At 43.0% G+C, this 27,938-nt stretch overlaps 1 protein-coding gene, 1 long non-coding RNA gene and 1 pseudogene across 16 annotated transcripts in view; 2 read left to right on the forward strand and 1 right to left on the reverse strand.

Annotated features, from left to right (window-relative positions):
• LOC308476530 (ras-related protein Rab-9B pseudogene) lies at positions 1-18,764 on the reverse strand (annotated as a pseudogene). 13 transcript variants are annotated; one of them, XR_013991626.1, is made up of 5 exons: positions 18,670-18,764; positions 16,478-18,635; positions 14,607-14,720; positions 7,454-7,526; positions 1-6,431 (listed from the first exon to the last, which is right to left on the reverse strand). The product of XR_013991626.1 is annotated as a ras-related protein Rab-9B pseudogene (transcript). The 13 variants fall into 13 exon arrangements; XR_013991632.1 differs by adding an exon at positions 8,540-11,367 and having other exon boundaries at positions 16,478-18,753; XR_013991628.1 differs by having other exon boundaries at positions 16,489-18,753.
• On the forward strand, positions 4,986-8,264 carry LOC308476561. The gene is made up of 2 exons (XR_013985956.1): positions 4,986-5,107; positions 8,223-8,264. It is a non-coding gene; the product is annotated as an uncharacterized lncRNA (long non-coding RNA).
• USPL1 (ubiquitin specific peptidase like 1) overlaps positions 16,215-27,938 on the forward strand; it is an 18,127-nt gene continuing 6,403 nt past the window's right edge. Inside the window, exons 1-5 of one of the 2 annotated variants that reach the window (XM_081004085.1) lie at positions 16,215-16,345; positions 23,491-23,650; positions 24,120-24,248; positions 24,990-25,617; positions 27,126-27,239. In XM_081004085.1, coding sequence (XP_080860211.1) covers positions 23,564-23,650; positions 24,120-24,248; positions 24,990-25,617; positions 27,126-27,239 — 958 coding nt within the window. In that variant the 5' untranslated portion in view covers positions 16,215-16,345; positions 23,491-23,563. Of the gene's footprint in view, positions 16,346-23,490; positions 23,651-23,850; positions 24,249-24,989; positions 25,618-27,125; positions 27,240-27,938 lie in introns of those variants that run through there. The other variant, XM_081004084.1, reaches the window with a different exon arrangement.

Below are 27,938 nucleotides of genomic sequence, written 5' to 3' on the forward strand. Positions count from 1 at the left end.
AAGAGACTTATAGAAATTTAATACACATTATTCCTCTAAATACATTTTCTTCATTCTTTTTACACATTCATTTTACAAGAATACCCCACAGCAAGCTTTTACAATGAAGTGAACTCTAAGTATGATGTGAACACACAGGAAACATTGTCTGAATTTTATAGGACATTCATAATCGGATCCTGCTTGTCCGATATCACAAATCAGCTATTTGTGATAATGTTCATAGTTAAACTACAGAATTTCCATGGTAATATATTGTAAGCCAGTATTTTTAATCAATATTAACACTACTGCCCAACAGTAGAACTGCAGCTACAGCTTATTCCACATTCACTTGCTAGTCTTTCCACTATCTTTCAAAGAAGACATACACAAATCTGTGCCTTTCACAGACACAAGAGAATGTGAGTAGGCAGCATTCTATCCAATTCTTCAGTAAGAAGCAAAATAGCAGGCATTAAAATCATGTTATTACATTTTGCTATATTAAAATACAAGCCATATTTTGGTTTTGCCATTTTCCACTATGTTATGATAGGGTTTCAATACACCTTGAAGGACAGCCCACCTCAAGTTACTGTCTATGGAGCTATACTCAATATGTTACTTCCAATTATCCAAAGCTCTAAATACTAGTCAACAGTTTAATATTTTACTTTTAACTATACTACCATTGGTTCACCCTGGCTCCTGTGTGAAAAATAAAACATAACATTTCAAAGCTAATCACTATGTATAATATCCTAACTGTATGCAGAATCTTTATACTAGCACCCCACATTCTTAGGAACTAGTAGTGATATTAGGGACTTACTATGCAATTGGGGCAATATAAAACATTACAATCCCTGTATGGAATGGGTTTAGCAAATGTTTAGCAAATCCAATATTGAGAACTTGTCGTTCACATAAGTTAGTGATAGAGATAATACGTGTTTTTAAATTTAATTTATACTTCTAGCTTATCCTTTACCAAAGGGTCCCAGGGCAGGTTATAAAAACATTGCAATTAAAACAAGTAGAGTTTACATTATTAGTCACTATTTATTATTATATTTATTAAACTACCCTGTAACAGAAAGTTTTCCGTGCGATAAACATGCTTTTGAATGCCAAAGCTGAATCTGAGGTTGCTCTTTTATGAACAGCGGTTCCATACCTTTAAAAACAGCCTGTCAGGCAGAAATCCACCAGGTGCAGCATCACCATCTTCATTGAAAGTAAAGCTTTGTGCTTCTTAGTATCTGTGGCCCTGGGCTCAAATCCTGCTTTCCCGTTTCTCACAGGCATCAGGTTGGCCACTGTGAGAATAGGATGCCAGACTAGATGGACCATTGGCCTGATCCACGAGGCTCTTCCTATGTTCTTATGTAATGCTTAGGTTTGCTACAAAACTTTTGTAACTTACATGTACCTGTTGCATTGTGAGGTGAGCTCTTTTCAATAATAAGTCAGAGCTGGATATGCTGGGCCTTCCAGAATGGTTTTTCAGTAACCTGCTGCAATAGCCTCAAATTAAATGTGGTTTACTTCCATGTACAGAAAAGGCAGTCAAAATGGTTCAACTCAGAAAGCATCAGGACTCAGTCTAGTAGTATAACACTAGCTCATGCTCGGAAAGCCCCAACATGTGCTCTTAGCTCTCTGGCCCTATTTTATGGCAAGACTGAGGAATCTCTATAATTTATCAGAAATCTTTTTCAAAATGTCTAAGATCACATACTATTTCCATTTGTTGTGGAGATTGCTCTCATTTTAAGCTTCTGCTCTCTCATTAAATGGAATTCTAGATAAGGAAATACCTCCTATACATTTTAAGTCCGTAGTCGACGATGCTAGACTTTATGGAAATCCAGGTGCCGGGAAATGAGTCAGTAGCAGAACAGAGTGCTGGTACTGCTTTTAATCTGAGAGAACGTTACTTTGTAAACCAAATTGGATTATACAATCTGCACCATTTAAACTAAACTAAAGCCTGCAAACTGGCATGTCCACATAGATGCAGGAACAGTGTGGAACAGTGTTACAGCTAGCATTTTATTTAGAGGTTTTAATTTAATTTAGTAAGAATTATATCCTCATTTCCACTATATCCAGAGCATTTAAAACAGAGAAGGGAATACAAGCAAGCAGTAGTTCACACCAATAAAATACCCTTCAGCAAATAAATAGTAAGAAGTGTTGATAGCTTGGGGCAAACCAAACTGACTTTTGCCCAGAGTCCAAAGGAGAATAATGGTGACACTGGGTAATGTGGTTTAGTGGTTACAGTACTGGATGGGGACCTGGGAAGGGTTCAACTCCCCCCTCAGCCATGAAACTCACTGGGTGACCTTGAGCCACTCACTGCCCCTCAGCCTAACCTGCATCACAGGGTTGTTGTGGGGATTAAATAAGGGGGAGAACCACGTATGCTACCTTGAGCTTGTCAAGAGAAAAAGGTGGGATATAAATCCAATTAAATAAATTAATAACATTCCTTGGGTGGGAGCTCTACAACTCCCAATGAAAGACAAGGCCTTCTTTCTTGTTGCCACCAGCCGACCCTATAGCCAGAAGTATACCTAGGCTCCCTTGGGGAGTTGGTAGGCACCAGTATTGGTGCCCCCAATCCCTTGCATGACCGGATTCCTCCGCCCAGGCACCCAGAGGAGCCTGCGCACCTTGCCCAGGCACCGAGAGAAGTGAAAGAGTGGCCTGGGAAGCATGCGCAGAGAGGCGCGAGTTTTGCACCCACCCACACCAGACTGCCTGCCTGCCCCTAGTGGACGCCAACCCGGCCAACCCCTAGGTATACCATTGCCTATGACAGCACCTAAAGAATGACTTCTGATGCACATCTCAGTCACTAGGCTGGCATGCATCTCTCTCTCTCTCTCTGTGTGTGTGTAACTGCTTTTCATATATTTGAGCCTTATTGGGGGGGGGGGGGGGAGGCTGTCATCAAGTCAAGTCCCAGGTAGCAGCTGGGCTGCCGTGCTTTGAACCAAGTAAAGTTTGAAAAAAATCAAGTAAAGACAGCCCTGCAGATAATCCATTAGTTAAAACATGGAGCCAATGTGGTTCCCTCCAGATGTTGTTGCACACCAACTACCATCAGCCCCAGCTCCAAATGGCCAGTGGAGTTAAGCCTTCATTCTCTAGACATGCCCTCAAAAAAAGGTCCCCCTTGAAACAGGACCCCACCCAGGAAATATCTAAAATAGAATGCTTTCCCCCCCAAGCCTAATTGCAGCAGGAGAGGCTGTGTGTGGAGGGGACACCGCAGGACAAATGGAACGGCTCTAGGGTGCAGCAGAGTTGATTTACCCTGAACTTCTCACCCATCCTGACTTGCTATTGGTGACCTAAACCTCCGTCTGCCTCATGAGGCAATGGAGGCTGACAACCTTCTGTCTCGGGAGACAACGAAGTACACCTTTGGGGATGAAGTCAAGCCACTGGAGAGTTACAGCACCTGCTGTGGCTGTAGAGGCTGATATGGGAGAGATGTTTTGTTGCAGCTGAGGAAGGTGAAGGCATCAGGTTGTGCTGCTGCAAATGCATCATGGTCTTTCTTCTCTTTGTGCTCGTTCCAACGGTCACTCCTCCTCTGGTCACTGCTGCAGATGCACGACCTGTTTGCCTGTCTCCAGGCACTGTGGTCTGTAAGAGATTCCCACATGGCGGGATTGATGTTGCCAGTCTTCATGTCATGTTTGCAGACATCTCTACAATGCAGAGTTGGTCTCATTTTGATCGTCTGAGTTCTGCTTTGCCCAGTTTCCCCTAGGCAACCTGCCTTTCTGACATATTCACTGCAGGACGAATGACAAACCCCATTTTGAGCACTGTGGCACATTAGAGAAACACTTGACTCTCCTAATTCCTCCCACATGTGAGACCCCATGCTTTCTTGCCCAGCAAAGTCTTGTGTTGAGTTAGGGTGCACAAAGGACAAATACACATACATATCTATCTATTAAAAATATATTAATAAATAAATAAAATAAAATATTTCTGTCTATCACAATCCTCAGAAACGACATATTCTAGAAAGGCAGCCATGTTGGTATGTTATAGCACCTTAAAAACTAACCTATGTATGCATTGTGTCATAAGCTTGCATTGATAAGAACCAACAAGAGTAGCATTCAGAAACTAGTGGGAGAATGTTTAGCTTTCCAGGACACAGTTTCTGACTCTAAGTTACCTTACTTCAGCCGTAAAAAGGCAGTAGGAGTCTCAACTGGGCGAACTAGAATTAATCAGCAAATTTGATTCCCATCTATTAAATTTGGACTTAATCAGAACTGTGGATGAATAAAACCCACAGTTCTGATTAAGTGTGAATTAAGCAGCATGCTACTATGGGCATTAAATTAGCATATCAAATTAGGATTATGTAGCTAGAAAGCTGGCAGTATCACCAACGATGGCTATTGGAATGGACTACTGTTTTTATCTTTTATAAATTTGAGTCCTGAACAGAAATGCCACAGGCTGACTGCAATTGCATCTCTTAGTGATGGTGGGAGGTGGTGTGGGGTCCAAATGGAGCAGGCCCCGATGCTGTTTTGCCTGCCTCCCCACTCTCTCACAGGTGTCCCTCGGCCCTATGGGAGAGAGGGGGCAGTTCAACTGGAGCAGGCCCAGATTTTATCCCTGCTTCCCCCACTCTCCCTGTCACTCCCACAGGGAATATGGTGTCTATTGGCCCTGTGGAGGAGAGGGGGTGGTCCAACTGGAGCAGGGAGGAGAGGGGGGCAGTCCAATTGTCCCTATCTCTCTCCTCCTTCTCCCTCACATACAGTGTCTGCCTGCCCAGGGAGGAGGGTGGCAGAGGAGACAGCCTGAGTAGAGTAGCCCTTCTTGTTGTCCTTGCCTCCACTGCCTTCCTAAATGACAGACAGGGTAATTATAGGTGGGGCCCTATGTATAGGTTTACCTTGGGTCCCCACTCTGCACTCAGCTCTCACCTGTGGCTCCTAGAAGCTGTCAGCATGTGACAGCGGCCACATCCCAGGAACAGCTTCAACTGGCCAGCTAAACCAGGTAAAGGTAGCCAATGGGTCTCAAAGAGTGTTAGAAACTCAGATAGATAAGCTAAACGGCACCTTAAATCTAGGTTACGGTTTTAAAAAATGAAATTATTATTACTATTATTATTATTTCTGCACCACTTTACATTTTAAAGAAAACATCTCAAGGTGTTCAACAACGCATTAAAACATCCAATAAAACTATCCAGAATAAAACAAATTCAAGCTCCCAGGAAAATATTTCAGATCCTTCTCTAAGGGACATTCTGCTTTCCCTATATTTATTTACTGACTTAATTTATAAAGCTGCCCCAGAGCAGAAGTACTCTAGGAAGCCAGTGTGGTGAAGTGGTTAGAGTGTCAGACTAGGACCTGGGGGGGGGGGTCCTGGATTCAAATCACCAGTCTTGAAGCTCACCAGGTGACCTTGGAGTCAGTCACAGCCTCTTCATTTACCTCACGGGGTTTTTGTAGGGATTAACTGAATTGCAGAGAACCGTGGACCCCTTGGAGAAAAAGGTGGGATATAAATGCAATAAATAAACTCTTCTGCTGACCCGCTTAAGAAAGCTGGAGGGACCACCCAGATGGAGCTGTTCATCGCCAACCTGGCATCCAGAGATCTCCAGAAGGTCGCAACTGGACCGGCACCAGTCGCAAAATATGCCTGGTGCATGGGGATTTTGAACACTTATCTAAGCCCCCTGCCCCTATTCTGCCTACAGCCCGACCCCCACAGGCCTTTACTGTTCCAGGACGTGCCCTTCCCACCCACCCCCTTGGCTGTTCAGCAACAGGAAGAGCCTGCCTTGCTGCTGGCATGCAAGTTGATGGAACTGCCCAGCACACAGCGCTCCAGCTGTTCCTCCACGGCCAACACCCGCCGCACACCTTCCTCAAAGGCCACGGCCACATTGGTGTCGTCCTTGGCGCTTGTCTCCAAGTAGGGGTAGTTGCCGTGCTCCGTGCACCAGGCCCGGGCGTCTTCGGGCATCACCTGCCTCTCCAGCTTGTCCACCTTGTTGCCCAGCACCACAAAGGGGAAGCGCTCGGGGTCCTTCACGTTGGCGTAGCAGAGGAACTCCTTCTGCCAGTGGCCCAGGTTGTCGAAGCTCCGCTGGTCGTCCACGCTGAAGGTCAGCAGGCAGCAGTCGGCCCCCCGGTAGAAGGGGGTCCGCAGGCTCTTGAAGCGCTCCTGCCCGGCCGTGTCCCAAATCTGGAGGGTCACCAAGCGCCCGTCCACCTCCAGGTCCCGGTTAAGGAACTCCACGCCGATGGTGTGGAAAGCCTGCGAGTCAAACTTGTTGGTGACGTAGCGGTTCATGAGAGAGCTCTTCCCAACACCCCCATCGCCCAGGAGGATGACCTTCAGCAGCAGCGACTTCCCACTCATGATGGCAGCGGCAACGTCTAGAGGAAAAAGGCAGACTCCATTAGTGGTGCTGGGATAGTAATCATTTTATTATTTGTACCCTGCCCATCCGACTGGGTTGCCCCAGCCACTCTGGTTGGCTTACAGCATATATGAAACATAGTAAAATATCAAACATTAAAAACTTCCCTATATAGGACTGCCTTCAGGTGTCTTCTGAAAGTTACATAGTTCTTTATCTCCTTGACAGGGAGAACACCACTATCAAGAAGGCCTTCTGCCTTGTTCCCTGTAACTTCGCTTCTCGCAGTGAGGGAACTGCCAAAAAACCCTCAGAGGAAGACCTCAGTGTCTGGGATGAACAATGGGAGTGGAAATGCTCTTTCAGGTATAGTGGGCCAAGGCCATTTAGGGCTTGAAAGGTAATCACCAGTGCTTTGAACAGTGCTCAGAAATGAACTGGGAGCCAGTGAATATCCTTTAGGACCAGTGTTATATGCTCCTGGCGGCCATATGACATCAAACATTAAAAACTTCCCTATACCTGCCTTCAGATGTCTTCTAAAAGTCAAACGTTGATCTGTTTTACATCTGGATGGATGGCTATCTATCATGGATGCTTTAGTTGAGATTCCTGCATTGCAGGGGGTTAGACTAGAGGACCCTTAGTGTCCCTTCCAACTCTTATGTTTCTATGACCTGGGCCCCTAGGAATTGGCTCCTATGCTCAGGGTAGCTAAAGCGTGGCAAACAGTGTGGGTTTCTCTGAACCACACTCCTTCAGTGTAGGCTTGTGGTTTGCTGTTTCAGCTTTGGAAACTGGGAAAGGGCAGGTATGCTAGGTGGACATTGGTACTGTCCAAGTAAGCCAGTTGCCCCCATGTCATAGAATCATAGAACGGTAGAGCTGAAAGGGGCCACAAGGGTCACCTAGCCCAACCCCTTGCACTCTAGGAATCTTTTGCCCAACGTGGGGCTCGAACCCACAGCCCTAAGATTAAGAGTCTCATGCTCTACTGGGAACACAGCAGCAAGGGCAGAGAGCTGGTTAACTGCCCACCTGTTCTGTGGAGAGAGGAGTCCTGCCTCTGGGGGAGCCTGGCCGATGCCACACACACGAATCACCAGCATCCCTGAAAGGCAAGGCAGGTCACTCAGCTTGTTGCACATCACACACACACACACACACACACACACACACACACACACAGTGTTCCTATCGCTCCCCACATTGTCTCCACATCGCCTCTGGCTCAGTCACCTCATCTCCAGATATGGCTAGAAAAGATTCCCTGCCTGAAACCCTAGACGGCTGCCAGTCAGTGCAGACAATAGTTGCCTTGGGGATGACAGCTTCCAGCGTAATTATTATTATATTTATTTATATCCCGTCTTTTTCTCCGATTCCAGGCAGTGTTAGAAACTCAGATATATAAGCTAACTGCCAAATGGCATCTTAAACCAAGTTTCACAGAATCACAGAGTTGAAGGGTCGTCTAGTCCAAACCCCTGGAATGCAGGAATCATTGCAGGGGGTTGGGCTAGACCAGGGGTCAGCAACCTAAGGCCCATGGGCCGGAAGCGGCCTGCGGAGGTCGTTTGACCAGCCCACGAGCCACCCCTGAACAGAGTTGCCCGCTCGCGTGCGGCACTGAACCGGCGCAGTGCAGCACAGGGACTTGCTTCCACGGCACCAAAAATCGCATCTGTGCATGCACAGACACCGAAAATTGTGTGCATGCATGCGATCCGGCCCAAGGAAGGATCTCTGTGGGACCGATCTGGCCCAGGCAAGATAAACCTTGCTGACCCCTGGACTAGACCGTTAGGTTACGGTCACCTAACAGAATGTCTAGGTGCCATTTTTTTTACCATACAATTTACTATTATTATTATTCATTTCATTTCTATACCACTTTACATTTTAAAGAAAACATCTCAAAGTGGTCGACAACATATTAAAACATCCAATCTAACCATCCAGAATAAAACAAATTCAAGCTCCTAGGAAAATATTTCAGATCCGTCTGTAAGGACATTCTGCTTTCCCCATATTTATTTACCAACTAAATTTATAAAGCTGCCCAAGAGCATAAGAACTCTAGGAAGCCAGTGTGGTGTAGTGGTTAGAGTATCAGACTGGGACCTGGGGAGCTCTGGGTTCAAATCCCCACTCAAGTCTTGAAGCTCACTGGGTGACCTTTGAGTCAAACCTCTTCACCTACCTCACAGGGTTGTTGTAGGGATTAGCTGAGGGGGGGGTGAACCGTGGACTCCTTGGAGAAAAAGGTAGGATATAAATGCAACACACACTGCCCACACTGCTAACACAGTAGTTTGACTTTACCCCTGGAGGTGCACTCCACCGTATAGACCCCACAGAAGGTTCAACGGTCTATCATCCCCTCCTCACCCCGCTGCTCAAAAATGTTAATTCCCTTTGTCAGATCATTTACATAGTTTCAAAATCCCGTGAAGCAAACAAAAACTGTACAAAACCACCCAAATGTTACAGCACTGTAATACTTTATTAGAACAACACAAAATATCACAAAGTTGAAGTGCAGGAAAAGTTTGTGTCTTAAGCTTGTTATACATGTCCAGCGTCTTCAAACACCCCTCCCCTATCCAGTTTGCTCAACAGCTAACCTGATGAAAAGTTATGAAGAACTTGAAATATGGCTTTGTGACATTTTGACTTGCCCTAACCAAGGTATGGCTGGTCAAAGTATGACCACACTACCTGCAGCTTTTGGATTCTTTCCTTCTGGAAGTTACTCTGCAGGGACTTTAATGTGGACTAGAGAAAGATACTTTGTCTGTAGAACTATTCTCAAGCAATTACTGAGGGGGGGGATGTGTGACTGCAACCTTTGTACAGCCTTCAGGGGTAAGTAATCAATCATGAAGTCTAGAGAGGTTAAAGAGGCATGAATAATTATTGTTCTGCCTTTGATCCTTACTATAGATTCAGTCTTATCAGCTCGTAACCTACACCACTTCCAGAAAGTCTGTGTACAATAATGGATGCAGAAGCACCCCAAACTGCAAACCTACATAACTAAGGAGCCTGAATGCTATGTTATTGGTGAACTCAATAAATGGGTATTACCACAAACTTCTATTCCAGTATTGTCTGGATTGACACCAGGTTTTCCAGATCCTGTCCCTGATACAGACAACTAAGAAAGAGAGAGGTGAACCGCTGAATGCAGTAGAACATTACTGGGCAGGTTCTCAAGAGATGACAACAGTTTCTCATCATTACTTCCACGAGTTACCTACCAGAAAATAGCAAGCCACTGAAAATACAAACCTGAAACATTTGTCAAGTTCTGCACTTTCACCAATGCCTTGTTATAAATTCAATTATTGGTCATTGATAAAATGCACAGCAATGTAGCAATATCATAAACCAGTCTGGAAACTGTATTGGTACATACTAAGAAGTCAAGTGCCGTTCAGGTTCACTAGTTGTTGTTGGCATCTGTCTGTCTCTTTGAAAAATACCCCAAACCACAAAAGAAGTAAAGACTGGCTTGGCAGTAGGGATTAATCTAAGAATTGTCAAAGCCTCCATTCAGCAAGCCTGTCACTCAGCTGCTTAGGGACATGTTAGGAACTCAAGCAAACCAGTTCCTCTTACCATTTCCACATCCCCAACTGACACTTTAAAAATTCCATGAAACCTGAAAGCCAATGAGCATACAGCGTGGTTGGACCATTTAGGAGGGAGCAAATGCTTAATTTGCTCACTGCCAAATTTATAGCCCCCAGAATAATGAAAGTTTGACACTGGAAATAATAATATGTACCTGAACTTGACCAAAGGTTGTTTTGCTGTCTATTTCCTGGTAAAAACTGTTATGTACAAATGCCTTGAATTTTGCAACTCTTCACTATGACATACACAACTCCAAATGGCATAATGAGCGATTATTGGCAAAATTGTTTCTCACATACGGTATATAGATAAGCAGAAGAAACTAAAAATTCCAAGAATCCTTTTGCTGTGCTAATCAATATTAAATCTGATTATACTATGTTTATAGTATGTTGGGTAAGCAATGTCAAGCCTTGGTTAATTATTCAGCAATATTTGTTTGTAATGCAGCATCTTTCTTTAGTGTTGTGGTTAGACTTGGGCCTGCAAGACCTGGGTTCAAATCACTTAGATATGAAGCTGAACTTGTGCTATTCACCTTCACTCTGCCTAACCTACATTACATGGTTGTTTTGAGGAGAGAACCATGTGTGTCAGGTTGATAAAGATAGAAATGTATTGTAGTTGGTTTTTTTAAATGAAACTTGCTAAGCACATTCAAACCTATATTTCAAGTTCTGAAACAGAATAAATACACCCGCTCAGAGGAAACTTATGTTAAATACCTTCTTGCCAATAAAGATCAAGCCTGTTGTGAAATTCTGTTTTATAGCAACGAGGAGAAGACAGGCTGTGGTGACAGTGATGGCCGGAGAATCAGTATCAATTTTAATCTCTGGATTACAGATTTTAGCTGAAGGAGTATTATTTTTAATGTAAATAAATTTATAGGGATTTTTAAATTACATCCACTTTTTCATGTTGTTGTTAACTTTGCTGTCTGTGTTTTTGAGAGAAGAAAAAATATTTAAAACAGATAAAACTGTATTTAGTCAATAATAGTTTCACTTACAAAAAAATCCTGTGTGGTAGATAATTCGATTCAATTTTATTATTCCAATGTGTAGTCTCTTGAATCACACTGTTTACTAGTTATAGTTTGCACACATTGAGATCATACACATGAAACAATCACCTTCAGAATACAGTATTACTTTCTTAAATACAGGCATTCTTTATTACCTGTCCTCCTCTGCTTTTTCTTTGATATGGCCTTTGTGTGATCAAGATGGAAAAAGCATCCTGTCAATACTTACCACAGAGCCATCACTGTCTATCAAAAGATTGTTGCTACTCCTATGCTAGAAACGCTTACAAGGAAACAAGAGTCTCCAATTAATTATGTTTATTAATAAAACATGTACTTCGCTTTTTAACTGTTGTTTTTTAACCACACAAGACAACCATCTAGGCAGTTTGTATACTAGGACTACTGAGGCAGACAGTAATAAATCTTCTGGTTGGAGTACTTCCAGTTCATCAAAACATGTTAGTGAACTACATTGGGTCTGCAACAGAATGTTGAACTATTGAGTGCTTTTGTTCAATATTTCAGTCCATTCCATCACTGTTTTCTGTGTGTCCTCCACCCCCCATCAGATAGCGTTCTGCTGCCACTGAGCACACTCAGTTCTTATTGAACTCTTTATAGAGGGGGGACACCCATTTAAAGGTAAAAGGTCCCCTGACCATTAGGTCCAGTCGTGACCGACTCTGGGGTTGTGGCGCTCATCTCACTTTATTGGTCGAGGGAGCCGGCGTCCAGCTTCCGGGTCATGTGGCCAGCATGACTAAGCTGCTTCTGGCGAACCAGAGCAGTGCACGGAAATGCCATTTACCTTCCCGCCTGGAGCGGTACCTATTTATCTACTTGCACTTTGGCGTGCTTTCGAACTGCTAGGTTGGCAGGAGCAGGGACCGAGCAACGGGAGCTCACCCCGTCACGGGGATTCGAACCGCCGACCTTCTGATCGGCAAGTCCTAGGCTCTGTGGTTTAACCCACAGCGCCATCCGCGTCCCATTTACTCCCCCTCTTAATGTTTTTTTGTTTTCTGCTTCTGCAACCTCAGGGTTTCCCCACAAACATGCTAATAACTCTTCATTGTACTTGGATTTTATTGTTTTGGCTATGTAAGGACCAGCACTCAGAACCAAGATGCCTTATTGCCAAGAAAATGGCTTTCCTACTTCAGCCTGTGTAAAAGCTGGTCTCTGCAAGCATTTTCCCCCATTAACTGGAATTGTTTCAAGTTGGAGCACCTATGCTAGCTTGTGCTACTGTGCTTCAAGGCCAAAGCCATAACAGGCTAACCGGGAAGTGATTTCAGCTGTGAGAAGTCTGTGAGAATGCACACAGACCAGAGCCAGAAGTTTCTAGCTACCAAGCCTTTTGACAGGTCCTGGGGATCCATTGTAGCTTTGTACTACTACTATTTTTACTTCATTTTTACCCTATCCCTTTTAAATAAACCCACTTCATTTAAAACTGGTGCCTGTCTGTTTAGGTAAAGTCTTGGTACTGTATCAGGCCCTAACCTCTTGGTTATATGACACTGAGTAAGTTGGTAACCTAAGACTTAGGAAGGAGAATCTGGTTTTTAACTTTTGCTTCTCTGGAATCTTAGAGGTGTCTGGTAAGCTATGGGAGTCTCCTGGCCCAGGTTGGTTGGGCTTAAGGAGTGGTAGCAGTGTACTACCTGGCAGGGTTTGCTTTAGACACCATTTGTACCAATAAGAGCTGATTCCTGGGATTTGGGGTCTAGGTTTTGACAACTATTAGTATATACAAGCAGACAATATAGCGTTGAAGTGTAATACTTCTGTTCAGGATTCCAGCCACTCCATTCCATTTCCCCACCCTCTGGTTTTTCATTCCCTCAGCCCCAAAAGTTCAGTCAGCAGTCTGTGCCCACTGAGCACACACAGTTCTCAGTGGATTGTTTTGGGCAGCTCTTACTTCCATCCCTGGCAATATTTATAAATAGCTTCTCAGTGTGAAACATGAAATGACCTATCTAGACATTGTGTGGGTTCCTTCTACTCCTTCCATATTGTGCATTTCTTCCTTGCACTGTTGTGTTCTGGTGCTGCTTGCAGGCTTCTGGTTGGCCACTATGAGAAAAGGATGCTGGAGCAGGTAGGCCATTGGCCTCACCCAGCAGGGCTATTCTTGGGTTCCTTCATCCTTCTTATCCAGGCATTTCACTCCATTCCGCCTCCCCCACAACTGTCAGATCCCCCCCCCCAAAAAAGCCAGTCAGTCAGCATTTCATGGGTACTAGCCATGCTCAGCCTTCACTAAGCTATTACTGGAATATTCTCCCCACATATTTTCTGTACTCCTGCAAACTGCAGGGTTACCCCATGTCTGCTTATAACACCCTCTTGTGCAGAGGAGGTATGGTTCGGGTTGGTTTAGATTCGTTTAGATTTCCTGCTGACAGATCAGCAGAGATCGTGGTATAGAATCCAGGCAATGGGCAATGTATATTTTTTTACACTGGTATGCCCTCCACCCCCTTGGCATTTATTTATTTCCCACCTTTTTCTCTAAGGAGCCTAAGGTGGTGGATATGGTTCTCCTGCTCCCCATGTAATCCCCACAACAAATCTGTGAGGTACGGTAGGCTGAGACTGGGTCACTGAGTGGCCCAAAGTCACCTCGTGAGTTTCATGGCCAAGTGGGGATTTGAACCCTGGTCTCCTAGTCCACCACTCTAACCGCTCAACCATACTGACTCTCTGATACAAAGATGTGCATACACCCATCATCTCTGGCAGGTATCCTCAAAAGAGTCCCTCAAATGCATCATATCTTTTCTTCAAGAAAAATCTGCCTATACAGATATTTCAGAGTAGTTGGAAGTTTTGATATGGAAAAGTGGGGACCTGGAATCTAAAAATCAACTACTGCCAAGTAGTAACATAAAACAGGAATCCATTTACACATTATCATGCATGCACCTGAGTGGGCAAACATCATGCTAGAATGGTCCCCTTTTCTCTGATAGGCACTAAGTGCCCACAACTGCACAATAGGAACTGCTTTCCCCTCACTTCATCTCCACACCAGGGGAAGCTGGTTGTATTCAAACTAGAATGCACTCAAGAAAAAGGAGCCACCCTAAGGTACAGTGTTGAGGTAATGTAAAAGTAAGGGTCAGATCTTCGTATACAGTAAATGCATTCATGCACATATACAGATTCTTCATCAACAGCTTGACTGGTTTTAGGTATGGGCCACATGAAGACAGTCTAGTGGAGAATCAGGAAAGGCAATAACATTTGCAGACTATGACATAGAAACAAAGTCACAACAAGGTGTAACTCCATTAGTATATCTATTAAGATAAAGATTTATCCCTGAAATGTTACAGCTATGTACATCCTTAAAATATAACCCCTGGCCAATTTGCACCCATTCATTACTACTAATGAGCTTATGAAATGGAAAAATGTTCTGCCCCATATCACTGGGAAAGAGATTTGTCTAGTATTTTTAAAACAGGATACCAGAATCTTTGACACATTTTACACCACAAAACTTACAATCTCTCTTTGTGGAAGAACTCTTATAAATGACTTAACCTCCAACCTTCTAATGAGAATTATTTCCTGGGTGAGACTTTAAGTGGTTTGCATCTGCTTAGGTCTGTGGTTAATCTGGAAACAAAGGAATTCACAGTTAAACCATGTGTCTCAAGTTAGCTAGCATTTATATGGAATTACATAAATGTGCACATAAAATGATATAAAAACAAGAAGTCTTGTAACACCTTAAAGACTGAGGATGCATTCACATAGTAGTTTATTCTATTTTCATGCCTTTTCCCTTTTAAGTTCCACATTACATGTGAGCTTTCACATGACATAAAAGTCACTTCTGGAACTATAGTGGAACATAGGACAAGATTCGTGCTCATTTCCACATTATTTGCTTCCAGAAAAAAATCCATTTGCAAATAATATGGAAATAAGTGCTAAACTTGCACAATTTTCCACTACAGTCCTGGAACCATCTTTCACATGGTGTGAAAGCTCAGATATACAGTAATGTAGAAATTAACAGCTACAGAAAACTAGTGAAAATGGAACAAACTGCTATGTGAATGCAGCCAAAATTTATTATTACAGGGAAAGTTTTTGTGGACTAACTTATTCTCCATCTTCAAGGTGCCACGGGAGTTTTTGTTGTGCTTGCTGCTACAGACCAGATTGACCATCCTGCTATAAAGTACAAGTTAGAGATAATAACCAGCAAACAGCATATGGTTTTGGGGCTGAATCACCTCCATTTTATACTAGCCCTATTGAGACAGCTAAGAACATAAGAACAGTCTGCTGGTTCAGGCGGATGGTCCATCTAGTCCAGTCTCCTGTTCTCACTGTGGCCCAACCAGACGCCTGTGGGAAACCAGCAAGCAGGATTCAAGCACAGGAGCCCTCTCCCCTCCTGCGATTTCCAGCAACTGTTATTCAGAAGCACTACCATGGAGGCAGAGCTAATAGCCATCCATAGCTCTCTCTCCCCCATAAATCTGTCTCATCTTGCCATCTAGGTTGTTGGCCGTAGCTGCCTCCTGTGGGAGAGTTCTATAGTTTAACCCTGAGCTTTTGCATGAAGAAGTACTTCCTTTTATCCGTCCTGAATCTCCCAACGCTCAGCTTCACCGGCTGCCCGCGGTGCCACGAGGGAAGCAAACGTTTCTCTATCCCCTTTCTCCATGCCTTCGTCCCCTTTCCCCACCGTGGCCTCCTCGCTCGCCTTTCCTCTTAAACGGCTAAATCCTGGGCGCGGCTGCCTCAGTTAAGCGGAACTTTGTCCCGCTTCTTCCCCGCATGTCTCCCTGGCAAGCTGCTGCCACGGCAAGGGCGGGAACCGTTCCCGCCATGAGGCGAAGTAAGGAAAGGTCGACTTTTCTCCTTTCATCTCCTCAGCGCTTCCCCCCAACCAGAAACACAACGAGGCTCCTGACAGGCTCCTTCTCTAAGCAAAAGAGGCCCTCTTCCACGCGCGAGCCGAGAAGGAAGAGAAGGAGGCTCCCGCCACCGCCCCCTCGGCTGCCATTTTCCCCACACGGGCCCGGCAGGCCCCGCCTCAGTGCGGTTGTGCGGCGAGGGAAAAGGAGGAGCGACGCGAAGCCGCTTCGAGAGGAAGGCGCCGGAAGCTGCACTACAAGGCCTCAGCCGGCCTGAAGAACGCACGAGCGGCGTCGCCTGAGGAGCCGGCCGCCGCTGCTCTCCCCCTGGCGCCTGTCCCGCCTTCCTTTCCCGCTGGGGGCCCTGCGGTGAGTAACGGCTTCACGGGGCTCCCCTGCTCGGGCGGGGAAGGGGAGCCGCCGGCCCCTGCTCCTCTACCACCTCCTCCTCGTGGCAACCCGGGTTGCGATCATCCCGGCGCTGCTGTTCGCTTGCGTTACCTTTTGCTTACACGGGTGTCTAGGCGGCTTCTCACGTGACGACGGTGCGGTCGGCTCGTCCCCCCTGAGCCATCCGCGCAGCGGGGAGCGCGGGCCTGAGAGGGTCGCTTTCGCGTCTGGCTTGCTTGCTTGCTTACCCGCACGTGGGGAACCTTCTCCAGCTGCCTTGTTTTGTGTGGGGAGTGGCTTCGCACGTGACGGCGGTTCGCTTTTTCCCGTATGCGCACCTCCCTCCATGTTGGGTGCTTAGACGCACTTGAACGTGGAAGTAAATGCCGGTCCTTGAGGGTATGTTCCCACGGAACGACGAGTGATCCCGGGTCTAAGGTTGATGATGGCAGCTTCAGATCTTGAGAGGGATCTTGGAACCATATGCTGGGATTTAGCCCTGTTGGGTTCCAGAAGCCTCAGACATGCACAGAAGGCGGAATTTTACCAGGACCTGCTTTTCCTCCTGGCACGCTAGTAAGGTTGTTTAAACACAAACACACACATCACCCCCTACAAGTGGTGAAATCATTCTTTTCATGCAACTCTTGAAGGTGCATGTGCCATCTCAGGAGTTAGACGTAACAACTTCCATTCCTTAATTTAGGTTTTCTTTTCAAACTCTTAAGCACTACAGTGGAAAAGCAGCCTAAACATTCTCTGTTATAATGGTATCATTTAACAAAAATTAGCTACCTTATTAATGTGCTTTACCATCCAATTGTACTTGCAGCCAGAGTTGTTAAAGAATGAAAATCAGGTGCCTTTTGCCATATTATCTGTGGAAGTCGTCATACAAAGGTGATACTGGCATTCTGTTCAGTTGTTGACTGGGAATACTGAACCAGGTGGTGAAAGCAAGGCAATTTACCAAGGAATCCAGGCAGGCATGTGGTACTGGGAGCACTCACACAAACTGTCTTCTATGCTGAAAACATGTGCGAGGGAATCACGAGCTAGTCCTGCCTTCTGCTGACTACGTGTGCATCAGTCCCACATTCAGCCAGGTGAAACGTGTTCCTGATTGGCTCAGGATTCCCGCTCAGTCTAATGCATGCTTGTACACACAGAGTCCCATCCCACAGCCAGCATGTGTCAGCAGGTGGAATGGTGCGTAGGGTTAGTAAGTAGCCTTTATTTTTAACGTGCTGAGTTTGACTCCCATCAGGTTCCAGTTCATAGCGATTGGGCTATTATTTGTTGTACTGACAGATAGTATGACTGCTGCTCTGTATTTCTGGACAGCATGCACTTTTCAAGTGTTAGTTACCAGCATTCATTTGGAACTGTAAAGACCTTCTAAAAGAAATATTATAGCATTTAGTGCATTTCATAGCTGTTGGTGCCTTTTTAAATTATTGCTATATTTTATATTCTGTTGTTGTTTCCAACGTTAACAGTTGTATATACAAAGCATTTGTACTTTTGTACAACAACATTATATATAGTTAAAAACCTAGCCTTCTCAGTTTTACTAACCTTAATTAAAATATATCCTCCAAATTTGAAACTTTAGAACAATTCTTTTATGTATGGAAAAGCATATCTCTTATTCTGCATTCTTGTAACTAACCAGTTTCAGTTTGGGATATATGCAAAGTTGCCTTTTTCTTTTTTAAATGTTTAAAAGCTGCCTTTCTGGACCAAGTCCACCCATGGTACCTAGCGGGTTAGAATTCTATGCAGACTGTTTAAAAACAACATCATTATAGTATTAAGGTACATACATTGTAGCTCAGTTCTTAAGCCAATGAACATGCCACAGCAGAGTGCTTGTATCAATATTATTAATACTATACTAATTGGTATTTCTACTGCTTATTTCAGTTGATATTAATCAACATAGGCCAAAGCAATACTGGTCTTCTACTGAAACATAATTGCAAGGTCATGGCTTTTTAATTCCAATTTGGCATTGACCACTTCGGTCTTAATATATATTTGTTTGTTCAACCATAGTTCATTGCATTGTTTGGCATCTTCTTTACTGAATGCATGTAAAATCCTTGTGGCCAGAACAGTTCAAGTATCTTTAGCCAGACCAAGCCCAGCAGCAATAGTGGCATGATTTGCTTTGCTTATGACAAATATAGATGTGTGGAAATGCTGAAAGGTTTGGTTTACTTGTTCAGTTTGCAATACTCATTACTACTTTTTCATTAATTTCTTACTAATTTGCAGCAATCCACAGTGCACTTTCTTACACAATTTGTCTGCAGTCTTTTCCCTAACATGTTTTGTATCTTAAGTCAGTTGACCACACACATGAAGTAAAAGCACCTATCTTTGTGCTAATAATAATAATAATAATAATAATAATAAATTTTATTTATATCCCACCCTCCCCAGCCAAAGCCGGGCTCAGGGTGGCTAACAACAATCAAATAATCAAACAATCAAATAATCCAACATTCTAAAACATTTCATTATAAAAATTAATTAAAATCAAATTAATGGCAACCGTTAAGCAAAGTTCTGTGCAGGTTGCCAGAGGAGGGAGTCAGGCTGGGCCCTGACCAAAGGCCTGGTGGAACAACTCTGTCTTGCAGGCCTTGCGGAAAGATGTCAGGTCCCGCAGGGCCCTAGTCTCTTGTGACAAAGCGTTCCACCAGATTGGAGCCGCAGCCGAGAAAGCCCTGGCTCTAGTTGAGGCCAGCCTAACCTCTCTGAGGCCTGGGACCTTCAGGATGTTTTTATTTGCAGACCGTAGGTTCCTCTGTGGGGCATACCAGGAGAGGCAGTCCCGTAGGTACGAGGGTCCTAGGCCGTATAGGGATTTAAAGGTTAAAACCAGCACCTTAAACCTGATCCTGTACTCCACCGGGAGCCAGTGCAGCTGGTATAGTACCAGATGAATGTGATCTCGCAGCGAAGACCCCATAAGGAGTCTCGCCGTGGCATTCTGCACCCGCTGGAGTTTCTGGGTCAGTCTCAAGGGCAGCCCCACGTAGAGCGAGTTACAGTAATCCAGTCTGGATTACTGGATCACAGTGGCTAGGTCAGGGCAAGAGAGATAAGGGGCCAACTGCTTAGCTTGGCGGAGATGAAAAAATGCTGCCTTTGTTATAGCTGTAATCTGCGCCTCCATAGAGAGGGAGGTATCGAAGATTACACCCAAACTCTTAACGGACGGTGCTGGCACTAATTGCACCCCTGCAAGAGATGGGAGTTGCCCCCCCAATCCCATATCGTCCCGTCCCAGCCAGAGGACCTCTGTCTTCGCAGGATTTAACTTCAACCGGCTCCCACGTAACCATCCAGCCACAGCTTCCAAACATCTGGTCAGTGTGTCTGGGGCCGAGTCAGGATGGCCATCCATCAACAGATAGAGTTGGGTGTCATCGGCATACTGATGGCAACCCAGCCCAAAACTCCGGACAAGCTGGGCAAGGGGGCGCATAAAGATGCTATTGATGGTAGTTCATTTGTACCTATAACTATTTCAATGGCTTTCTCCAAAATCTGTGAATATCTGTGTTCAGATTTCTACATTATAAAGAAACCTCTATAAACCTCAGATTCCCAATTCTCCATAATGTTAAGGAAGCATAAGGAGCAGTTCACCTCATTTCAGTATTTTGCTGCAAAATAGGCAGGGCAACATTGCTTATAACAGGGGTGCCCAAACTTTTTTCAAAGTGGGCCAGATTTGGTGAAGTGAACATTTGTGAGGGCCAGCCAAAGTTGTTGAGCTTTTTTTTTTGACCATGAGATATCTAGCAACCTCCTGGTTTTATATAAACTAAAAAGAAAATTGCGGGTGATTTCTTAAAACTTAGCTTCATAAAGCTAGAAGAGGTGAGGTGAAAGAACAAAAACTCTGTTAATATTTGTGTATTATGCAAATGAATACATTTTCCAATGGCCAGGATACCTATATTGCTGCCAGTACATGACACATCATTTCACAATCACTCATGCAAATGGTGATTGAAACCATGTGGATGAATCCATCAACAGTTGAGTCCATAACTACTTGAATTACTAATATGGTAATCTTGTCTGATCAAAGGTATTAACTGCATCTTTACAAAAGAACTGGGCTCTCTTTGCCCACTAAAGTTTATTATGTAGTGTGTTTGTTAGTCTTTAAGGTGCTGCAAGTGTTCTTTTTTGCAAATCAACATTTCTGTCAGGTATTGACATGGGTGTGCATTATTTGTTTGTGTCTCACCTAGTTTAGTCTACTAGTTAGTTTGTGCTGCCTTAAGTGTCTTGGAGGAAAGAATTCATCAGCAGTTAAATAAATGAATTACAATAGTAAAAGCAATAAAGTTTCTTAATTGCCATTTAATGTTACTGATCCTGAACATAAACATGGACTCTTGCTACAGAGATAGACTATATTTATTATTATTATGTATTAAATGTGTTAGTCACTTTATATTGCCCAGGGCAATCCAAAGCAACTTACAACCAAACATACAATAAACCACACATAGGTACATTAAAACCAAGGGGAAAGAGGAATACATTTTTCAAATCCCACTCACTTCTAAAAGGCCCCAGATAGTTAAAGGCCAAAGTATTCAGTATGGCTGCTAAATCTGGAGATCAGCCAGAAATCAAGGTTGTAGGGCACTGGTTAATTGAAACAGTGTCTGAGCAGTCATTTCCATAGGTAGTGCTGAAGTAAAAGCATGTATTTGTTATTAGACTGTTACAAAATAGTTTGTGCTGTTGTCTATTGTGAAACTATTGGTTTCACACCAATAGTTCAGTGGAAGTATTACCATTGGCTGCACCATTTTTAGGATAGTGATTCACAATTGGTTTGAAAGCTAGTGTGAGGTTATAGTTATGGACTATGTTCTATGCCTGTTTTAGAACACATGATTTTAATAATGAGATATTTAAAAGTAGCTTGAGTATACATAAAGATAGGAGAAAGTGTTGCTGTTTCAGTGCTTACTCTGTTTCTGTCAGTGGTCTTATGTGGACAAGCTGACTGGAGATGAATCCAAGCAAGGCTGTTCTAACAATGGCTAGCAGGCTTGTATTCTTTTTAGGAGGGGTAAAGGCTAATAGGGGCGTTATCTCCTCTAGGCACCCAAATTACGGTCTTGGGCTGCTATTGGGTCTTCTAAGCATTTGAAAGGAGATCTAGGGGAAGTCAGAAAATTGCAGACCAGCTAGCCTAGCTTTTGTCCAGATGAATTGATGGAAACCATTATTAAAGATATAAGCAATCCTCGTGAAGTCCTACTTCACCAATATTTTGCTGTTCTTTGCCTTCATCTACATGCTTACTGACACCCCAAGCTGATAGATATTGTAAGTCTTGGCTTCTAAAAAGCTTTTAACAAAGTCTATAGCCAAAAGCATTTATTTAGAACTTAGCAGTCAAGGGATATGTGGATAGGTCCTTTTACGGATTAGAAACTGGTTAAAGAACAAGAAAGTAGTTCTGATAATAGAGGGAAGTAAGAAGTGAGGTATCCCAATAATCTTCATTGGGATCAATGCTATTTAACACGTTCCTAAATTGTTAGGAGGAGAGCAATGAGCTGGTCAAGTTTGTAGATGGCACCAGATTATTCAGGGTGGTGGTAAAACCCGTGGACTGTGAACCACTCCAGAAGGCTCCAAACTGAGTAAGTGGGCAACAGAATGGCAAGTTGGGTTCACTGTAAGTAAAACATAAATTGATACTTGCGCAAAACTTTTGAACTTCACTGATGGAATCTGAACTGGCGAGGAAAGAAACTTTGGCATTGTCATGAAGGTTCTCTGAAAACATCAACTCAGAACATACCTGTCACAGGAAAGACACAAATTTCATGGTAGGGATTTTGCTCACCATTTGTGACTGTTTTTGACATTGGTTTTAAAAGCTGAAGAATATGTTCACGTACTATTTCAGAATGAAATGGGTTTTAGTTTAGCACAAGCTAGCTCTGAACTAACTAGCTTTTGTGCATTGCTTGTATGCAGATCCTTTCAGAATTACTGTGTTTTTATTATTATTTCTCTTCTCTGCTGTTGATGCTATGAAAGCGTATCTGCCCTCCCATGAAAATATTGAATGGCAAAGTACAAGAGGAACAAAAAAGACTATTGAACTGAATTGTACCTAGGGAGTTTCTGTTTACACTAGCTTCTTAAAGACCCAGTTTATATATGACCCAGATAACAGGAAAGTTCCTTACCTGTGTAAGCATTTCAAGTACTTCACGGTCATATTTAAATCCACATCACAGCAACCCATATATGTTTAATGTGAGCTAACATGGTTGTGGCATGCATATGCCCATGCTGTTGACTGTCAGAATGCTATTGGCACATACACATGATCTGGTGCATGTTTATTTTAACATGAGAGAAATGAAATTCATAATCAAATGAGTTTTCTGCCCACCCCAAAATGGCCCAGGTCAGACATAAATTGGACACAGCTGAGGTCTGGCTTGCACCTAATGCTGGCTGATCACTAACTAGAGAAGGGAAGAAGGGAAGGAGGAGATGCACATATGTTCATGTCTGCAGGAGCTCCCAGTCTATCTATAGTTAATTGATTGGGCATCATTGTACCTGCATCATCCGTGGCACATACACCATAGGCAAGACTTTCTGCCTAACTTTGGTGGCACTTTATCAGGCAGTGTTGTCTATTTGCTTGGGCTGAAATGTGAACAGCAGTTTTCGTAGCACACCCAGTGTAGAGGCACCTAGGATGACATGATGCAGTTTTTGTCATCTTTCCTAGATTGTGCCACAAGTCGCTTAATTGCCTTGCAGGTGGAACAGCAACAATATTTTCAAGAGCTGTTGGGGCTATTAATTCATCTGTTAATATTACAAATATGAACTTTGAGTCGAGTTAGTTGCTTTACATGCTTGTAGGTTTTTGGTGTGGGTTCTCTCTCACACACATACATTTCTTTATATGGTTTTCTTGATTTAAGGAAATGCATCTACTTCTATGCCACACAAAAAAATCTTTCTTCTTTAATGTGCTTTCTAAAAACTGCTCTTGGGGGAAAAAAAGCTTATTTAACTTTTCTTGTTCACTTCTTATTTTTCAGAGTATATGGGGAAAAAATCCTTAGGACTGTTGAAAAATTGCAAGTGACATGATAATTTGGCCAGTGCCTCAGAATGATGGATTGCCAGAAGATTGGAAATGGTTTGCAAGTGACTGGTATAGGGGCATCTGCACTCCACATGGTGGGGTATTTGGGAAAAGTCAGTTCAGTTCTCTTTCACATTGTGCAAAGTTCTCTTTTTTCATTCCTCCTCCTCAAGTTTGAGAGAGTTTTTCATTTCTATTGGCCTAATTTATATGACCTTTCAAAAAAAAATTGTAAAATTTATTTTTCCACGGAAATCTTATTGAAATGGCGAAAGATTTACTTTCAAATGTTGTTACTATTCCCCAAAAGTTTATGAACACATTTGATCTATTGCTGGTTATATTTTCATGGTCAGACTGATGGTAAAGGCTATTTTGTTCAGTGCATATAGCCCGAACAGTCAATATAAAAGCCAATTTATGTATAGTATCGTTTGCTCTCATCTGTATTTGATTTGTTATGTTTCACTGCTGTCAGATTTAACTCTGAAACACATAAATGCTATGAAAGTCATTTTACCATGTTTTAATATTTGGCCTCTCAAGAATAACACATTTGTTCTTTGTTTTACATCACTTCAGGACTGCAGTTCCGCAGAAGTAACTCCCGATGGAAGTTGCCCAGCTTGCAAAAAGAAGGGTCTCATACGAGGTCTAAGAATATATCACATCAGTTTTGAAGAATCTATTTTCTTGTGTGAAAATCCACAGGTGCATCACTCTTTCTTGTTGAGCTGGGATTGGTCCAATTTTCCTATAATCCATGATTCTTAATCTGAACACTTATGCTAATTTCCTAAGTAGTTGCCATAATGTTTTATGACTGGGTATCTCTTTGGCATACAAAATAATGGTTTCACTAAACCACATTATGTTTGAAAAGATAGACAGATTATGGCTTGTGCTTAGGGATGAACAGGGAGAGAAAAGTGGTGGTTGTGGGAGGAGGAAAGGCTAAATCAGTAGGAGAATCTGGGAGGGCAGTGATCTAAGGGTACATAGACTAAGCGCTGATTAATCCAAGCCTAATTCATCAAAACTAGAAATTTCATTCCTTTTTGTAAAAGTCAGAAAAAAAGAGAGCAGCAGCAATAGGCACATCAAATGTCCAGAAAAACATTTCAGAAATATCCTTTCAAAAAATAGTGAGAGAAAAACCAAATATTACTCTGCAGATACCCTCTTTCAAGCCAATTTTTATGTTTCTAAAAATGTTTCTGATTTCAATGAACCAATTTATAGTACCGTTGACGTGTGAAGGGTTATGGAATTCTAAAGAGAACTTACTATCTCAGAGAAGTGCTATTTAAAACACATTTGGATTTTATTCATTTTTCATTAGGCGTTGCATAGCTGTTGTTTCTGTATACAGCCCTCTATTGCATCCCTGAGACCCACTTTGCATGTTATTAATTTACTCAGATATCTTTGTGTTTCCCTCCTCTTTTTCAGTGCATCTACCCTCTGGGATTTGAACCACTAAGCAGCATTATAATTCCTACTGATAAAAAGGATTCTCCATCTCAGGGCACTTGTAGGAAAAGAAAGTCATCTGACACAAGCCTGGTAACCTCTGCTGTTCCCCAACACTTAAAACTGACGAGGACTGATAACTTGATAGAAAATGAGAAGGCATTCAAACCTGATCTTGCTCCCAAGTGCAATGGAGATAATCTGTTTGGGACTCGGTCAGGGCAGCCTGACTTTCCGGAAGCCAGTCAGCCGAACTTTAATAGTGCAACAGAATCCGTGGAGCAGCAAATGGACATGAAAATGGCAGCTCAAGGAAGTTCACCGGAAATTTTTAGTGTTCAGGCACAGCTTTTGTCAGATCCTGAAATTGGTTCATCATTGTCTCAAAATCTCCATCAAGACAAGCCATCTCGGCCAGAGCCATTGTGGCTTCAGTGGAGGAATGTGTACGCTCTCTGCTGGTTAGATTGCATTCTGTCAGCCCTAGTGCATTTAGAAACACTAAAAATGATTCTGAGTGGATCAGTCTTGGAAAACGTATCTGTAATCCAGAGCCTATTTGCAAAATATAACGAAGCAACTGCACTTGTGAATACTTGCCAACGAGGTAAGCCAAACACAAGTGTCTTTTTTCCTTTTGCTGTCAAAATATTTTTTTTAAGAAGATAAATCAGTGTGGTGTATAGAACTCTGAGCCTTGGACAATGCAGCTGTTTCTTTTATAGTCGGCACAATGATTTAAAATCTATGCAGGCCTTACAGCCTCCTTTTTTCCTTACTTTCTCAAATAAGTTTGTGTCTCTAGTATGTGCACCAGTCTTCAGCTTTGGAAAATGAACCAGCTTTAAGTAAAAAAAAAAAAAAATCAGTCTCTTAGAAGCAATAGTGTAGTTTTTTGCTTTATATTTCTACTTTCATAAACTAATCTTCCGCAAAAAAAACTCCCCACATTTGCTCAGATAAGTCAAAAGAGCGATAGCCACTACTGCCTTTCACATAATAACTTCCCAGTAACATAAGAGATGGGGGTGTGATTAAAAAAATAAATAAATCAAAAAACAATTTCCCCTTCCCACTTTAGCCTCCCACAACTCCTTCCATGCTGTTTTGGAGGGTCCCCCAGCCCTCTGTAACAGATTTGGGGAGGGGAGGCAAGGGGCTGCAACAGGAAGGAGGGATCCACAACAATTGCCTCCTCTTTTACATGAGCGAACACCACCAATAGAACAGCAGCATGGGCTGTTGCTCATCCTTCTTTTCCCTCATCCATGAATGGCATCAAAATCTGCCCAGGGTGATTAGATACATCAGATGATGCAATGCTTGCTTTGTGAAGGCTAAAATATTCCTATCATGCTGTTTATTGACATCAAATACTTGCTTGGAGTTTGTGCAATGCATTTTTGAATGTTGCTTTTTGGTTATGCTTTCCACATCAGCTTTTCTGTTAAGGAACATCTGAATTGTTTCCTTCAGGACCTTCATAGCACTGCAGATGATTTGAGGGCACATTCGAGCTCACATGCTTGGTTCAGATAGAGCACCAGGTAGACTCTCAGAGTCTCACTGTAGCTTTGCTGGGAGTGACAGTATACCCTATAACACACTCATCTCCTCTAGCTTTATGTTCCAGGGAAAGATCAGTAGTGATGGCAAGCTGTCTTCCATTGACTCTTGTCTGACATTTCTCTTTGATGGGTGCCTGATAAGCTTCTGAAGACACCATGGTTCTCCAGGAAGCAATTTGAAAGCCACTTCATGAGAGGCAAGGCAGAGGTTTGGCTTTGGCAGGTGTCCTAGTTGATTTAAGTGGTTCACACCACTTGCCATTAGCTTTGGATAGTTGTTTATAGAGATGGTTGCATTAATCTGATTTCGCAGCACTGGAGATATTTGTGAGCATCTGAAGTCTGGTTACTTGTATAGCCATAACAGCTACAAAACAAATAGGATAATTACATCTATTTGATAGTGTTACCAGCTCAAGGACAATGTTAAAGTGGTATATATACATACATTAATAAGTGGAATAAATACTCAGTTATTGTTGGTACAGAATAAAAAAATGGCAGTTCCTGGAGACAAAATGTTGATGGATCATTCTGTTTTTTGCAGGTGAATGTGTTTCGGAAGTTCCTTTGGATGTTCTTTCGAGAGCTGAATCACACTTGAATGAAATCAGAAATACAATTTTTGTCCAACTTCAGCCACAGCTTAAATGTAAATTAGGTAAGCAATTGCTAAAGGGTTTTTCATTATTGTCGTTGTTATTATTTTACATGTAACAGTACTAAGTTTCCAAACGTGACAGTAAACTAGTGCCAAACCTACTTTCTTTTTTTCTGTATAGTAAAGTTCCTTTATCTTTAGTTTCTTTGTGGGTCCAGAGAGAGTCATTCCTCAAGAGTTCTGTGCTAATATATTGCAATGCTAGTACTTCCTTTCTGTCCATCAGCTGCAAACTACTTTTCGTTGTCATTAGCTTCAGATAGGATTCCGGTTTCAATGATCTAATGCCTTTGTGTGTTCTAGCTGTTTTCTGGGCCATTGATTCCTCAGTTAGGCATAAGGAGAATACTATTGAATCAGATCAAAGGTCCATCTACTCCAGCATTTGGCTTCCCACAGTGGTCAACCAGATGCCTTGGGCAAGTTCTGAAACTGAGTGTGAAGGCCGTGCCTTTTTCAACTAATATTTAAGGGAATACAGTGGTACCTCAGGTTAAGTACTTAATTCGTTCTGGAGGTCCGTTCTTAACCTGAAACTGTTCTTAACCTGAAGCACCACTTTAGCTAATGGGGCCTCCTGCTGCTGCCGCGCCGCTGGAGCACGATTTTTGTTCTCTTCCTGAAGCAAAGTTCTTAACCTGAGGTAATATTTCTGGGTTAGCGGAGGCTGTAACCTGAAGTGTATGTAACCTGAAGCGT

The sequence above is a fragment of the Podarcis pityusensis genome (assembly GCF_964106645.2).
Source record: "Podarcis pityusensis genome assembly, chromosome: 4".
Taxonomy (NCBI): Eukaryota; Metazoa; Chordata; class Lepidosauria; order Squamata; family Lacertidae; genus Podarcis; species Podarcis pityusensis.